This window comes from Schistocerca nitens, chromosome 12, assembly GCF_023898315.1.
Source record: "Schistocerca nitens isolate TAMUIC-IGC-003100 chromosome 12, iqSchNite1.1, whole genome shotgun sequence".
In the NCBI taxonomy this organism is placed as follows: Eukaryota; Metazoa; Arthropoda; class Insecta; order Orthoptera; family Acrididae; genus Schistocerca; species Schistocerca nitens.
This window is the reverse complement of record NC_064625.1, coordinates 22,758,082-22,775,898: the sequence shown is the minus strand read 5'-3', so window position 1 is coordinate 22,775,898 and position 17,817 is coordinate 22,758,082. Positions and strand designations below refer to the sequence as shown.

General features: G+C 45.2%; 1 protein-coding gene across 1 annotated transcript in view; it reads right to left on the bottom strand.

Annotated features, from left to right (window-relative positions):
- Positions 1 to 17,817, bottom strand: part of LOC126215281 (carbonic anhydrase 1-like) — a 120,955-nt gene that overhangs the window by 96,609 nt on the left and 6,529 nt on the right. The window contains exon 2 of the mRNA XM_049941970.1: positions 6,686 to 6,724. Within this exon, the coding sequence (XP_049797927.1) occupies positions 6,686 to 6,724 (39 nt within the window). The remainder of the gene's footprint in view (positions 1 to 6,685; positions 6,725 to 17,817) is intronic.

The window sequence follows — 17,817 nt, the reverse complement described above, 5'->3', positions numbered from 1 at the left end:
CAATTCATGTAATGGATCACACTGAGGTGACGAAAGTCACTAGACATTTCCTAACATCGTGCCGTACCTCCTTTCAGCAACTCGACGTGGCGTGGAATCAAAAAGTCATTGGAACTCATCTGCAGAAATATAGCATTGAGCCATGCTGTCTCTATAGTCGTCCGTAATTTCGGAAGCGTTGCTGGTGCAGGATCTTCTGCACAAACTGTGTCGTGTTCTGGCATAGGTGGGAGAGGGAGAAAAGAGGTTAGTGGTCAGTCTGCCCTCCCGAGCGGTACAGAGCAGAAGGCAGGAGGACAATTCACAGTGAAGGCATTTGATTGTTGTCTTCTATCTGAGCCAACACTGGTACAAGGCATTTACTAGAAATGCAGGTGGTGAGACTCGGTAGGGAACTCGTTGTGGAGACTCTAGGACAAACAGGGTTTTTAAATAGTCGTTTATTCCATATGGGACAAACTAATACACTGAAGGCTAGTTCTAGGGTTATAAAAAGCATGAATAACACTGTTACAACAGAAGCCAGTGCAGAAGTCCCAGGAGTGGATGCTAACCACAGTAGCAAACACAAGCAGCATCTTAAGGTAACAAGTTAGTTACAAAACAAAACATACTGAATTTGACACTTCACTGAGGCACTCCAAGAGAGAGAGCAGACCTACGCGGAGCTGGATCGAGGCTGGAGTCGACGGACGCGGATTCAGTGCCCAGATCGTCTGAATGAGAACTCAGCCAAAATGCGGAATCTAGCGGTTTTAATGAGTCGCGTGGGGGCACTGTTTTTCCCACTTAAAGCCACCCAGCAAATCCCGCGGGTCTTTTGCAGGCGCCTGCCAATCACGGTTTAGTTCGGTCCCCTCTACTGCTCCTAAGGCGGGGATGTTAATGCAGTTGCACTAAGTCCGTATTTGGTATCACCATTGTTCAGCTGAAAGCTAAACGAAACTGCTCTGCCAAATAAGGCTTGCAACATTATTGTTATACGTCATTTAGCCCCGCCCCTTGGACTCCCCAGAGTAGGGACTGCTAGGTCAACGATTTATGGCGTTTTCCCTCTCTTTCTAACCCTTGTGAACCTACTGACGCTGCTGTTCTCTGGGCTGGTATCGAGCTGGCTTTATACTCTAGTACGTGCCTGTTGGTTACAAAGTTCTACGGTGGTGACCTGCCACAGCGTCTAGACGACATATGAAGTTACATGTTAATTCCTTGAAGACTAACTAGCGCCCTGGTACCGCGTCTGGGTTCGTCTGCACTTTCGCAGGGCTCTCCCCTTACGGTTTACTTCACGTAACAATATCTGTCCTAGTTTCGTCTGCCCTCAGCATCGTCTCTGCTTCCGTGCCTTGGAGCGCCTGTCCTCCTTTCTCACAGCTTCAAGATAACACTACAATAGCAAGGAATAATGAATATACTGGGTGATCAAAAAGTCAGTATAAATTTGAAAACTGAATAAATCACGGAATAATGTAGATAGAGAGGTACAAATTGATACACGTGCTTGGAATGACATGGGGTTTTATTATAACAAAAAAAAATACAAACGTTCAAAAAATGTCCGACAGATGGTGCTTCATCTGATCAGAATAGCAATAATTAGCATAACAAAGTAAGAAAAAGAAAAGATGATGTTCTTTACAGGAAATGCTCAATATGTCCACCATCATTCCTCAACAATATCTGTAGTCGAGGAATAATGTTGTGAACAGCACTGTAAAGCATGTCCGGAGTTATGGTGAGGCATGGGCGTCGGATGTTGTCTTTCAGCATCCCTGGAGATGTCGGTCGATCACGATACACTTGCGACTTCAGGTAACCCCAAAGCCAATAATCGCACGGACTGAGGTCTGGGGACCTGAGAGGCCAAGCATGACGAAAGTGGCGGCTGAGCACACGATCATCACCAAACGACGCGCCCAAGAGATCTTTCACGCGTCTAGCAATATGGGGTGTTTTTTGGGTTCTAATAAAACCCCATGACATTCCAAGGATGTGTGTCAATTTTTACCTCTGTATCTACATTATTGTGTGGTTTATTAAGTTTTCAAATTTATACTGACGTTTTGATCACCCGGTATTACAACTGACGTCTCGATTATGCCCCATGTATGTTCGACTCATGCTGGGTGATCTAAGTGGCTCGAATTGTCCAGAGTGATCTTCAAACCCCAATGACAAGGCGCATCGTTTTCTGGGAACATGAAGTCCATGAATGGCTGTAAATGGTCTCCAATATATAATAATTGGTTTAGTGGGACCAGAGTCCATCCCAGTCCCACGCCATTATGATGCCACCACCAGCTTGAACAGTGCATTGTTGACAACTTGGGTCAATAGCTTCGTGGGGTCTGGGCCGCACTTGAACCCTGCCATCAGCTCCTACAAAATGAAAGGTGGACTCATCTGACCAGTCCGTAGTATTATAGTCGGCTAGGGTCCAACCAATACGGTCACCAGCTCAGGAGAGGCGCTGCAGTCGATGTCGTGCTGTTAGCAAAGGCACTCGCTTCGGTCGTTGGTGCCGTAGCCCATTAACGCTTATACCGCCGCACTGTCCGAACGGAAGCGTTCGTTGTACGTCCCATGTTGATTTCTGCCGTTATTTTACACAGATTTGCTTGTCTGTTAGCACTGACAACTCTATGCAGATGCGGCTACACTCGGTCGTTAATCTGGTACTGCGCGCTGCGGAATTTGAATCCGCGCCAGATGTCATGGACGTCGAAGACCCATAGAGGTCTCTGCACCATCGCGCCTTAAGCTGTGGCGGCGCGCGCCTCCTGGCCCGCTTCTAGTGTGAGGGCGCCACAGTGGAACACGTGGTCCCAGCGGCCAATAGCGGCGCCCCCGAGAGCGTACTTAAGCGCCGGCCACTCGCTCATCCAGTCCATCCATAATGCCAATTCCCACACCTTCTACCCCTCTGCAGGTGTGCCCCAGGGCTCTGTCCTCTCCCCTCTCCTCTCCTTTCTGTACACGGCAGATATGCCCCAACCCCCCCCCCCCCTCCAGTACACCTCTTGCAATATGCTGATGACACCGCATTCCTCGCCCTCGCTCCTACCCTCCAACGGTCCCAACGCCTTCTCCAGAATCACCTTGACCTTTTTGCTGCATGGTGTAACCAGTGGCTCCTGAAACTCAATCCTTCCAAGACCCAGGCAATCATCGTAGGTCGTACCACTCACTCCTTCCGGCTCCTGGATTTCTCCCTTACTGTCTGCACCCGTCCTGTCTGCCTCACCCCCACCCTCACCTACCTTGGCCTCACCATTGACAGTCACCTCACCTGGATCCCTCATCTCCGCTCCCCCCCCCCCCCCAAATTTTATAAGTCCCTCCAGATCCTTGAGCTTCATGCATTCCGCCTCGCCTTCCGTATACGCCTCCTGTCCCCCACGCGGATCCTCTATGATCTCATTCCTTTCCCCCATCTGCTCCTATTCCTCTAACATATCCGCATCCTCTACACCTCCCGTCACCTTGATCCCCCTCACCCCCTGGTTGCTCCTCTCCTCTCCCATCCCCGCCCCCTGCCACGTCTTCACTGTTGTGTCCCCCCTACCCTCTATATCTACACCATCTCCTTTCCCAAGGTGCCTTCCATCAACTCCCCCTCCCGGATGATGCCCTCTCTCCCTCCATTTATCCCTCCTATCAACTCTGATCCTCACTCCCCCTCCTTTCCTCTGTCCTTTTCTCGGGCTCCCTCTCCCCCCCTTCCATCCTCTTTCTTCCCCACCTCCCCACTCTTTACCCCCTTCTCTCCCCCGAGTCCTTTTACATTTCCCTCCTCTGCCTCCTCTCATTCCCTCTCGCATCTGCTCTTCTCCCCCTTTTATTAGTCCTCTCCCTCGGTTCCCCCCACCCTTTTCGTTTTTTCCTCTCCTCCCTCCTTGTTTTTCCCCCTCCTCCATGTCCCCCCCTCCATCTGCCTTTGGCTCGGGAGTGCCATATTTGTGCCGCCATTTTCGTGCAGTGTTTTACCGTGTGTGTTTTTCCAGTGAGTGTTCCGTGTTGGGTCTTTTGGGAAGTGTAGCGAACAGCCATCATACTGTCGCTGGGTGTGATTTTTTTATCTCTTGCGAACAGACACCAGACTGTCGCCCTGTTTTTTTTAATTCTGTGTCTACTATGTTCCTTGTCTGATTTCTGTGTATTTTATCAACATTGCCAACCCCTTTTGCTTTCTGTTTTAACTTTCCGCATTTTTACGCCATTTTACACTTTAAGTCACCATTTTATCACCTGTTTTTCCTTGTTTCATTCTTCTTCCTTTTATTTTAAAAAAAAGTCTGTAGGCTGTAGAGCAGCGTACTAAGCTGCTGCCAGCCCGCCCCCTTCGGGGGGAATTGAAAATCGATAAATAAAAAAAAAAGCTAATCCAGTCAGTCTAATCTCGCTTACGTCGGTTTACACCTCGCTTTGCGCTAGACTGCTACTTCCTGGTTCGTGTACGAGTTTGTTTCCTTCTGACTCCGTTGTTCGATCTTGTTGTATTCGTTCTTTCCTTCGTTGGTTGTGTCCGTCCTCTCCCGTTGTGTTGTTCGCGGGTCCCGCCGCGCCTTCTGTCATTGCTACCCCGCGACCGCCCTGGTCACAGTTGCAACAGTTAAGTGAAGGCCGTTGGCGCTGCGTTATCTGTGGTCAGAGCTAATGCCTGAAACTTGGTATTCTCAGCGCCCTCTTGACACTGTGGATCGAAGAATATCGGACTCCATAATCATTTCCGAAAAGGCATGTCCCAGGCGTCTAGCTAAAACTACGCGTTCAAAATCTGTTAAATCCCGTCGTGTGACCATAACCATGTCAGAAACCTTTTCACATGAATCACCCGACCACAAATGACAACTCTGCCCTTTTATACGTTGTGTATGAGGTACTACTGCCATCCATATACGAGGGGCGATTGAAAAGTCCGTGCGAAGTCCGAGAGAGAGCGCGTATCGAGGTCATGTTTAGTTAGTAGCATCTTTGGAAAGAATGCACACCAAGTTTCAGCCATAGTGGTCTATTTCTTTGTGTTTGGCATTCGTGTGAATCAAGGAAGTCGAGTGATTGTCAAAAAACGAACGAAAAAGAATTTCGTGTAGCGATTAAACATTGCTTTATGAAAGACAAAACGCCTCAGGAGACTAAAGAGAAGCTTGATAAACATTACGGTGACTCTGCACCTTCGATTAGAACAGTTTATAAGTGGTTTCAAAATTTTCGGAGTGGCCATATGGGCACGTTCTGGACGCCCTGTGGAGGTTACGACTCCGGAAATCATTCATAAAATCCATAATATGGTGATGGAGGACAGAAGTGTAAACGTAAGTGAGATTGCTAGTGCTGTGGGCATCTCGAATGAACGGGTACATAATATTTTGCATAAACATTTGGACATGAGAAAGCTATCTGCAAGATCGGTTCCGCGATTGCTCACGCTTGACCAAAAATGGAATCGTGGGAAGTGTTGCAAGGATGGTTTGCAGCTGTTCAGGAAGAATCCGCAGGACTTTAAGCGTTGTTTCGTCATGGTGGATGAAACATGGATAGACTACTATACTCCTAAGACCAAAGAACAATCTAAACAATAGGTTACCAAGGGAGAATCTGCACCAAAGAAGGCGAAGACCATTCCCTCGTCCGGGAAGGTTATGGCGATTGTCTTTTTCGGATTCACAAGGGATAATCCTCATCGACTATCTGTAAAAGGGTAAAACTATTACAGGTGCATATTATCCATAGTTACTGGACCGTTTGCAAACCGAGCTGCAACAAAAACGCCGGCGAATGGACCGCAAAAAAGTCCTTTTATATCATAACAATGCACCGGCACAAACCTCAACATTTGTGGTCGCAAAATTACGGGAAATAGGATTCCAACTCGTTTCACATCCCCCCTATTCTTCAGACTTGGCTCCCTCGGACTACTACTTGTTCCCCAATTTGAAGAAATGGCTGGCGGGACAAAGATTTTATTCAAACGATGGGGTGATTACAGCAACTAGTAGCTGTTTTGTGGACTTCGACAAGTGTACAAGTCTAAAAGGAGGCTATGTAGAAAAACAAAAAAGGTTAACCCCAAACACGTAAGTAGTTTTTATTATTGCACGGACTTTTCGAACGCCCCTTGTATCTGCATATCGGTATCCCATGACTTTTTGTCACGTCAGAGTGTAGCAGTAATAAACACAATACACACGTGGATAAGAGTCCATCACAATCCATACAATAATTTTATGACTAACAGCTGTTTGTCTGGAACTAATCGTGGGACACTTTTCTGGAGAAAAAGTAATGGATTTCTTGGTCAAAAAAAAACAAACACTGAAAACACGTAGAAGCATTCCAGCTTACGCTTAAGGCGACAGAATTGGCGTTCAACAGTAGAAGTTGGTACCGTTCGACGAAGTGATCATATGATGAATAAACAATTTTGATAGTTTCCAACATGTATGGTCGCACAATAAGGAAATAATCCCAGATAAGGAAACAGGCAATAGAACGAAAGGGAAAGAGTATTGATATTCAGATATAGCAGAGCGACAGTGCTTCCTTTGGCTGGAAAAACTTCAGCATAAACAATGACAATATATAGAATAATAATAAAAATTTGCTACTTCTCTGTATTAGATGTTTCTTCTCACACTTGGCTTCTTCACTCTGTGAATTAGGTGCGATGCAGAATGGTACTTACCATCTTCTCCTTCGTATGAAAAATCCACCTGCGCTTTTCCTGAAATAAACGAAAAAAGAACGTTAAAATATTTTCAACTGTGACGAGTAGCCTATCTAGAAGCTCCGTCTGAAATACTTTCTGTGAAGGTCTGTGCGAGGTTCCTCCCTTGAATTCAGTCACAACTCTCCCACCAAACTGAATTTCTGATGCTCACATAATTCTCTCCTCTTACAACTCGTTGTCAGCTGTTGAATATACGTTCATTACTTTGTGTACATACAGAGTAGTCAGAAACAGCCTGAAAAGCTTGTAAGGATGTTGCAGCGCAGGTTGTGCTTAGAAGCAATTCTTAAGAAAAACTTCTATACATTGCGCCGTTTTCGAACTAATTAGCATTGAAGTTAGCCAATCAGTCCGTTTCATGCACATATTCAAGTGGCCTGCCAGATACAGTTAGTGAAAGCTGTTCTCACAGCATAAGTGATAGCGCACGACACTGCTCAGCCTTTGACATGGATTTGGTTCAATTGCTGTACCATGTCCAGTTTTTGTATTGGTCTGTTTAGGAAACCAAACGAACATATTTGGCGACACAGTCTCTGACAGGCCGCTCGAATCTGCACACACAACAGCATGATTGGGTAACCTCAGTGATAATTAGAAATGGCACAATACATCGAATTTTTTAAACACTATTTCTCAGCACAACCTACCCTGCAACACCATTACAAACTTTTCAGACTGCTTCTGATCTCCATGTATAGTGTGCTTGTGTGTGTATGTGTGTGTGTGTGTGTGCGTGTGCGTGTGCGTGTGTGTGTGTGTGTGTGTGTGTGGAGAGAGAGAATTAGAGTGAGTTAAATATGCATAGAGAGAGACAGAACTAGAGACAAAACTGCTACGGTCGCAGGTTCGAATCCTGCCTCGGGCATGGATGTGTGTGATGTCCTTAGGTTAGTTAGGTTTAAGTAGTTCTAAGTTCTAGGGGACTAATGAGCACAGCAGTTGAGTCCCATAGTGCTCAGAGCCATTTGAACCATTTGAACTAGAGACAAAGACAGTGAATTAGACAGAAATAAAGTAAGCAAGTAAGGTAGACACAATTGAAGAGAAAGACAGAAAAATGCTAAGAGTAAGAGAAATAGAAAGCAGGTGACAAAGAATGAGAATAAGTGAGAGACATGGCAAAAGGAGAGGGAAAAACAAAAACAGTGGGGTATACAGATAGAGAAGAAAAAGAGACAGAGAAAAGAGGAAGGGACGAGGGAGGGAGAGAGAGAGAGAGAGAGAGAGAGAGAGAGAGAGAGAGCAATTGGAAAAGGGAGAAAAATTAGAAGGGAAGAAGAAGAAAGAAAAGAAATAGGGTAAGGTGGGATACAGTTACCAGGACAGGAAGAGTATCCATTGCATGTTTTTTTGCCTTGAACGGCGCTGCTGCCTGCTGAAACCAGTCACTGCAGTTCTATTACACAGCATCATTCTTGCCAGCGAATTTTACAGAGGCAACTTGTACGAGTAAAAGTTTCCTGATTCTCACTCGTCTGATCTATTACTCTTGTTAGCCTACTCACACACAGAGTAAACTTTTTGTATAATATCATTGTTTAAACAACGTAATTTGGCCTAGAACTACAGTGTGGCCTACGGTAAGTCACCCGATTGAAGGTTGATCCTGCAAGAATAGTGTTGGGGCAATAGCTTTCAAATAGTGCGCTCAACTTCGTGCAGTTCATGGAAATTACGCCAGATATCGTTGCCTGTCCGTCGCTTCCGTTGTGAGTCCGCCATTTCAGTTTGCCGCGATGGTGGACAAAGGACGGTTGACTGTTGCACAAAAGGCGAAGTTGTGTTACTGTTCGCAGCGACGAACAGCATTACATAGACACAGAGATGGTTTCGTGCTCATTTCGGTACACGGTGAGCTCCCAGCCCACAGACAATATGCACATTACATCAAAAATTTGACGTACTGGATGTTTTTTGGAGTGTCAGCGGCCACATGCACGTACTGTACGTTCGCCGCAAAACACTGAAGCAATTCGAGTGACTTTGACTAGTAGTCTGAGTATATCAACATGAAGAGCGAGTGCCGAGTTGGGAATTTCACGCCGATCTGCACGAAGAATTATTCAATCCGACCTTCGCTTGTATCCATGCAAGATGACTATGGCGCATAAACTTACTGCGAGAGATAAGGAGTGGAGACTGCAGTTTGTAAGGTGGGTAGTCGAGCTACACCAATAGGCAGTGCCACACAACGCGTGGTTTTCTAAAGAAGCTTATTTTTACGTTAACGGTGTTGTGAACAAACGGAATGTTCGATTCTGGTCACGTGAACGTTCTTTCTTTCTTTCGCTACCACCTGTATCCCGCATTGTGCGCAGGGTTGGCAGGGATAAGTACGGATTTGGCACGGTTAATTGTAAGGGATGGCCAGCTGCCCTTCCTGCTGCAGAATTAGTGTACCCCAGCTGTCTGCATCTAGTGTAAATTGTGAAATAGTGTGAATGTGTTTCAAATGGCTGCGAGTCGTGTAACTGAGGCGGGACGTGGGGACCAGCCCGGTATTCACCTAGTAGGATGTGGAAAACTGCCTAAAAACCACATCCAGGCCGTTGTCGTTAAACCGCCGGGAGGATTCGATCCGGGGCCAGCGCGCCTACCCGAGTCCGGGAAGCGGGGCGTTAGCGCACTCGGTTACCCCGGCGGGTATTCTAGGCTCGTGAACCTCCAGGAATAATCCACATGAAAGACACCTATGGGGAGAAAGTGTGCATGTGGGTCGCGATGTCAAGCTGTGGAATCATCGGTCCGTTCTGCTTCGATGCCACAGTAACTTGCAAACGCTATTTACACATAGTGCAAAAGCAGTTCTTTCGTCAACTCATGACCTCATGTCTTCCATCGCAGACACAATGGTTCATGAACGATGGAGCACGCCCCCATACTGCCAGTGCTGTGCCTGATTTCCTACACGAAAGACTTGGCCTTAGGGTTTTGTCAAACAGATTTCCAGAACGTTACGCAGGAGGAGGAATGTGGCCGCCCCATAGCCCGGACATCAACCCACGTGACTTCTTCCTTTGGGGGTTCCTTAAAGAGAAGTTGTACCACAGAAAAACCCGAAAATGCCGTGCAAATTAGGGCCATCATTGCGGAGTTATGCCGCGCCATTCCGAAAGATTTGTGTTGGAGAGTCGTCACAAATGCACGTGTGCAAGTTAAAGAAGTTGTAAAACAAAACGGCAGTCATATTGAACATGTGATTCATTAGGTTATATTCAGTGCTTTTTTTCTGAAAAAAGGTTTGAGGGTACTCCGACATTGGATATAATGCAACGAAATGTACTTATCACTGAAGCATGGGACACCACCCGTCTGCTTTTAGCCAAGACGACATCAACATGTAAAAAAAAAAAAAAAAAGGTATCGAACTCTTCAGTTGACTCCAGCTCAAGTTAAGCAGCCGATACCGAGAAACACACTACAAGAGAATGTGGTATCGAACACTTCAGTTTACATCACTTCAAATGAAGCATGCAATTCCCATCAACTCACTTCAAATGAAGCATGCAATTCCCATCAACTCCCCAACAAAATGGTATCGTACACTTCAATTGACCTGTAATACACCTCAGATGAAACAGGTGAGTCCAATCAACCTTCCAGTCAATGACATCGCTCTTCCCACCAAAAGCTGTACTGGTATCGTTCGTATTGCAATTACCAAGACGAAAAAATGAAATAAAAAATTTACGTCCGTGAAATAAATCTTTGGCACTCTTCCAAGTTCTCAACATCGTAAAAAAATTACTTTGTCGACGAAAAAGTTTAGGGGTACGCATCCCCCAGCGTTCCCTCAGAAAAATAGCACTGGTTATATTTCCAAGCTGTATTCTTTACTTTTACATCAATAAATTACAAAACTTGTCAACAACAAATATGTTACTCATGAAACAAATCAGGTGACTTATCGTGCGCCAAAGGTGTTGGACCCTAATTAAAGAGTTAGCAGCGGCCTATACAAACAACATAGACTGGTCAGGCCGACGCCATATTTGAAACCAATTAGAAGTTAGCCGCCATGTTTTGCAACATCAGGTTGCCCGATAACAGTCGTCTGCTTGCACGGAATCATACGTTTGTTCTTGTTAAGCAAATTCACTTGCTGCTGTCGTCACAGAAAAGATGCATTTCGGGTAATTATGTCTATTATGAAGTGAGTTTGTCATGCCCTATGTCACCTATAGCATAATATTTACGATTTGTGAGCTGCTGCATTCTTTTGGTGACTTTACTTCAAAGTAAACAAGCGCCCCTTTGTAGTTACCTATGTATCTTTCCCTGATCATACAGGCGAATTCGTTTATAACTGACCGAGCGAGGTGGCGCAGTGGTTAGTACACTGGACTCGCATTCGGAAGGATGTCGGTTGAAACCCGCGTCCGGCAATCATGATTTATGTTTTCCGTAATTTTCCTAAATCGCTTCAGGCAAATGCCGGGATGGTTACTTTGAAAGGGCACGGTCGACTTCGTTCCCCATCCTTCCCTAATCCCATGGGATTGATGACCTCGCTATTTGGGCCCCTCCCCTCAAACTAACCAACCAACCGTTTATAACGTCTACAATCGGTTGTGCAAAAAAAGGAGGGGAGTAAGGGAAGGGTGGCCATTATCACCATATTTGTTCAACTTATTTATTGAAAAAACCATTGTAAAACTGAAAAGAATAGCCAAAGGAATTAAAATTAACGGGGAACGAATACACTGTATCCGTTTTGCAGATGATATAGTAGTGCTTGCTGACTCAGTAAGGAAATGAGTATACGTTGCTAAAATTTGTCAAAATCCTAAGAGCTATGCGCTTGAGTCCGGAACCACGCCGCTGCTACGGTCGCGGGTTCGAATCCTGCCTCGGGCATGGGTGTGTGTGATGTCCGTAGGTTAGTTAGGTTTACGTAGTTCTAAGTCTAGGGGACTGATGACCTCAGATGTTAAGTCCCATAGTGCTCAGACCCATTTGAACCATTTTAACCAAAATCATAAGAGAATTTAATATAAAAATAAATAAGAAGAAAACAAAAACTATGGTAGTAGGGAAGACAAAAGAAAATGGTAAAGCTAATATTAAACTAGGAGACGATGTTCTAGAGCAGGTTGAGAACTTCTGTTATTTGAAGAGGACAGTGACTGTCGACAGTAGGTGTATCATAGATATAAAGAGAAGAATAGCCTTGGCAAAGCAAGCTTTCCAAATTAAAAGGAATTTAGTAACAGACAATCATATACGCCTAGAAAGTAGGAAAAAGTTTGCCAAAACTTTTGTCTGGCGTGTCTTAAGATACGGATTTGAAGCGTGGACTCTGGGAAAGGCAGAGAAAAAGAGACTGGAAGCAAAGGAAATGTGGATATGGAGAAGAATGACGAAAACAAGCAGGGTAGATAGAAAAAGTAATGAACAGGTCTTAAGAGAAGTGAACGAGAACAGAACGCTGCTAAATTATATAGGAAGAAGAAAATCAAAAATGATAGGGCACATAATGAGACACAACCGGTTCCTAAAGAATGTGTTTGAAGGAAAAAGTTTGGGGAAAAAACCAAAGGCAGGCCAAGAGCAACGTATTTTAATAACATCAAAGAAGATATGGGGATAAAATCGTATCAAGAATTGAAGAGGATGACAATGGAGAGCGGGACGTGGCTAAAACGTGGCTAAATCGACAAGAGCCGGCCGGAGTGGCCGAGCGGTTCTAGGCGCTACAGTCTGGAACCGCGTGACCGCTACGGTCGCAGGTTCGAATCCTGCCTCGGGCATGGATGTGTGTGATGTCCTTAGGTTAGTTAGGTTTAAGTAGTTCTAAGTTCTAGGGGAGTGATGACCGCAGATGTTAAGTCCCATAGTGCTCAGAGCCATTTGAACCATTTTTAAATCAACAAGGCATAGACTTTAGTTTATGATGACGACAATCGGTTGTTCTACTTCAGACTGGAATTAAACTTCTCGTTTTGAAGAATTACTTTACCCATTTATGCAAAGAATATACAAGGGTCGTTCAATAAGTAACACCCCACATTTTTTTAAAAAAAGCTATTAATATTCATAGAAAAACGTCCTTGTTGGTGATTAACATTTGACGTTTGTTCTGCGAGCCAGTGAAGTTTCGAAGCGTTCTGGCAGATAGCAGAGCCATAGTACAGCGTCAAAATGGCGCCTGCATACGACTCGCATTACACTTATTTCGGTTTGACAAACTGTATTTTTTTTTATTTTTTAGAAAATAGGGAAACTTCCTTATTGGACACACTTCGTGTGTAACACGTTAACCCATTTGTAAAGTAATCAGACGTTTGAAGCTGTTATATACATGGGACGTAGAGTCTGTACAGAATATCTGTATTCGGGGGACGGATGGTGGGCAATGAAGGGGGTTACTGCCACAAAAAAAATATCCAACAAATCACAATGACAACGATAGTTGAAAAATTCAGTTACGTAAGCTCATGTACAAGCCCATGATTTGAACATTAAAACAGAAATGACAACCGATAACAAACCTATAGCAATTCGAGTGTCAATACGCTACATGAAAACTTATCTCCGTAAGCGACTATATCTCTGTAGCGAAAATATGTCGGCCACATGTTGTACTGAATGTTTTATTTGAATTTTAAGGGGCGATCAAAAAGTTTTCATTTGAGGGCACTCCTGCAGTCTATACGCACTTGCTCCAATGCGGTTATACAAGCACCGACATGTAGGCATGAAATCAGTGCGGCATTCCTCTCTTTCCAAAATGCATGCGCTAAATGCTGAAATGTGAACCACAGCGACGTTATTACCAAACGCGTCCAAACAGGACCAGTCATTCATTCATTTCCGTGGCCGGTCAGCATACCCAGAAGGTACCGCCAGTCTCTGTGGCCGAGCGGTTCTAGGCACTTTAGTCCGGAACCGCGTAACTGCTACGGTCCCAGGTTCGAATCCTGCCTCGGGCATGGATGTGTGTGATGTGCTTAGGTTAGTTAGGTTTAAGTAGTTCGAAGTTCTAGGGGACTGATGACCTCAGAAGTTAAGTCGCATAGTGGTCAGAGCCATTTGAACCATTTTGAACTTTTGGTACGCAATAACGCAAGGAGGTAGAGCAGCAGCCATTTGCAACAGAAGAGTTAAGTGGCACAAAGATACCCTGACTGTCAAGACGTTATGCTGATTGAATTTATTGAAATGAATTAAATCGGTTTTCATTGTTTTGCAAAAATTTGTTGGTGTTTTCAATGCATCCATCATAGTGCTTGGTGATGAACGATATTTTTCGTGTTTCCGTCGGGAGAGAAAACGAATAGCGCCGACGTTTACCGACTTTCCAGCGCGCCACGTACAACTGCCCAAGGCAAAATCACGACAATGTAAGGACTTCCAACGACTGATTTTTCGATTTATCAATCGCCGTTGGGAATGCAAGGCGAACCGGAAACTCGACGCACTTAAACAGCAAGGCAGTTGGAAACAGCCAATTCTTGGAGTCTGAAAGTTCTCGCCTTTGAACCTTCCTATGACTCGGTAGGTACGCAGTTTGGTTAGAAGACAAGCTTGTCTTCTAACCAAACTGCGTGCCTACGGTGTATCGCCTCAGCTGTGTGACTGGGTTTGTGATTTCCTGCCAGAAAGGTCACAGTTCGTAGTAATAGACGGAAAGTCATCGAGTAAAACAGAAGTGATAACCGGCGCTCTCCAAGGAAGTGTTATAGGCCCTCTTTTGTTCATGATCTATATATTAACGACATGGGAGACAATCTGAGTAGCCGTCTTGGATTGTTTGCAGATGATGCTGTCGTTTACCGTCTTGTAGAGTCGTCAGATAATCGAAACGACTTCCAAAATGATTTAGATAGGATATCTGCATGGTGCGAAAAGTGGATGAGCCTGAATAAGGAAAGGTGTGAGGCTATTCGCATGAGTGCTGGACGAAAACAGCTAAATTTCGATTACGCGATAAGTCACACAAACCTGAAGGCTGTAAATTCAACTAAATACTTGGGGATTACAATTACAAATAACCTAAATTGGAACGATCACATAGATAATATTGTGGGTAGAGCAAACCAAAGACTGCGATTCATTGGCAGAACACTTAGAAGACGCAACAGGTCCACTAAAGAGACTGCTTACACCACGCTTGTCCGCCCTATTCTGGAGTATTGCTGTGCGGTGTGGGATCCGCATCAGATGGGATTGACGGATGACATCGAAAAAGTTCAAAGAAGGGCGGCTCGTTTTGTATTATCGGGAAATAGGGGAGATAGTGTCACAGACATGATACGTGAATTGGAGTGGCAATCATTAAAACAGGGGCGTTTTTCGATGCGACGGGATCTTCTCATGAAATTGCAGTCACTAGTTTTCTCCTTCGATTGCGAAAACATTCTGTTGGCACCCACCTACATAGGGAGAAATGATCATCACGATAAAACAAGAGATGTCAGGGTTCGCACAGAAAGGTTTAGGTGCTCGTTTTTCCCGCGTGCCGTTCGAGAGTGAAACGGTAGAGAGACAGCATGAAGGTGGTTCATTGAACCCTCTGCCAAGCACTTTATTGTGAATATCAGAGAACTCACGTAAATGTAGATGTAGAGTATCATTGCTTGAGTCACGTTGTTCATCAGCTTCTTAACAGTTATCAGGAATTACTTTTTCCTCAATTACTAGTATTAACACATGACACACCACTTTGGAGGTCACAGGCAAATCACACAGACCACCGAGTACACACGTCCTTTGTGCGTTGAACAGTACATCTAGGAAAGAAAAATAAGACATACACTCAAGAGCCTAGGAATCTGGTAAACTTGCCTAATATCGTGCAACGCCCCCGCAAGCAGAAGTGCCACAACACGACGTAGCATGGTCTCGACTAATATCTGAAGTAACGCTGGAGGAAATTGACACCATGAATCCTTCAGCGCTGTCCATAAATCCGTAAGAGTACGAAGGGGGTGGAGATCTCATCTGAACAGCACGTTGCAAGGCATCCCAGATATGCTCAATAATGTTCATGTCTGGGGAGTTCGGTGGCCAGCGGAATTGTTTAAACTCAGAAAGTGTTCCTGGAGTTACTCTGTAGTAATTTGGACCTGTGGGATGTGGCGTTGTCCTGTTGGAATTGCCCAAGTCCGTCGGAATGCACAATGAACAAATGGACATGAATGGATGCAGGTGATCAGACAGGATGCTTACGTACGTGTCACCTGCCAGAGTCATATATAGACTTATCAGGGGTCCCATATCACTCCACCTCCACACGCCCCACACCATTACAGAGCCTCCACCAGCTTGAACAGTCCCCTGCTGACATGCAGCGTCCATGGATTAATGGGGTTGTGTCCATATCCGTGTACATACATCCGCTCGACACAATCTGAAACGAGACTCGTCCGACCAGGCCACCATCAACAGTCCAATGTCGGTGCTCACGGGCCCAGGCGAGGCGTAAAGCTTTGTGTCGTGCAGTCATCCAGGGTACACGAGTGGGCCTTCGGCTCCGAAAGCCCATATCGTTAATGTTCGCAAGGTGACACTTGTTGACGGCCCGGCATTAAAATCTGCAGCAATTTGCGGAAGTGCTGCACTTCTGTCACGTTGAACGATTCTCCTCACTCGTCGTTGCCACGGCTGCGGTTAGCCTTGACGCTGCATCACAAACAGGAACGCCTTCGATGGTGTACTCAACGACGAACCTGGGTGCACGAATGGCAGAACGTCATTTTTTCGGATGAATCCAGGTTCAGTTTACAGCATCATGATGGTCGCATCCATGTTTGGCGACATCGCGATGAACGCACAATTGAAGCATGTGTTCGTCATCGCCGTACTGGCGCATCACCCGGCGTGATTGTATGGGGTGCCATTGGTTACACGTCTCGGTCACCTTTTGTTCGCATTGACGGCACTTTGAACAGTGGACGTTACATTTCAGATGTGTTACGACCCGTGGTTCTACCCTTCATTCGATCCCTGCGAAACCCTACATTTCAGCAGGTTAATGCACGACCGCATGTTGCAAGTCCCGTACGGACCTTTCTGGATACAGAAAATGTTCGACTGCTGCCCTGGCCAACACATTCTCCAGATCTCTCACCAACTGAAAACGTCTGGTCAATGGTGGCCGAGCAACTGGCTCGTCACAATACGCCAGTCACTACTCCTGATGAACTGTGGTATCGTGTTGAAGCTGCATGGGCAGCTGTACCTGTACAAGCCATTCAAGCTCTGTTTCACTCAATGTCCAGGCGTATCAAGGCCGTTATTACGGCCAGAGGTGGTTGTTGTGGGTACTGATTTCTCAGGATCTATGCACCCAAATTGTGTGAAAATGTAATCACATATCAGTTCTAGTATAATATATTCTACTTCTAACAACGTGGCAGCGATTCCAGGTGATCCTACAGCCAGCGCTATTTGACTTTGAGCACGAGACTTGGGGATTTTCCAAGAATTGTCTTTCATACAAGCCTTGTACTGGGAATTACCAACTCAACGAAGACAAATCGCCTGAATCGGTGGAGCCATTCTCAAGTGATGATCTTTTATACACGCGGCAAATGAGTTTCAATTATATAGATTAGGGAATCGCATATACTGTATATCCTAAATTCATTGCCCTTCTCTCTGAGTCCATCATCTTATCCTCCCCCTCTCTCTCCCTCTGTACATCTCCTCCCATCTCTCAGTCCACTTCCTCCTCCACCGCCTCTGTGTCCATTTTCGTCTAAATGTTCAGTAGAGTATGGTGCAAAAGAATGTAACACAATAAATTACAAAAATATATTGTGTATGTCCAAATGTTCGTTAGAGTATGGTGTAAGAATTGGAAGTAAATCGGTCTCGTGACAACGCTTCCCCTTTATATAGGGTGACTCAGCAGGAAAGATACATGCTTTGAGACGCGATATTGTCAGTGATTCTGAACAAAAAACTTCACATGGACATATGCCCTATTGCGAGACAGGACACGTTTAATATCACTGTTGTGATTTTCCACGAACAATACGAGACTGGAATAGAAGGGAGGACCGATAGAGGTACTCAAGGTACCCTCTGCCACACACCGTCAGGTGGCTTGCGGAGTATGGATGTGGATGTAGATGTAC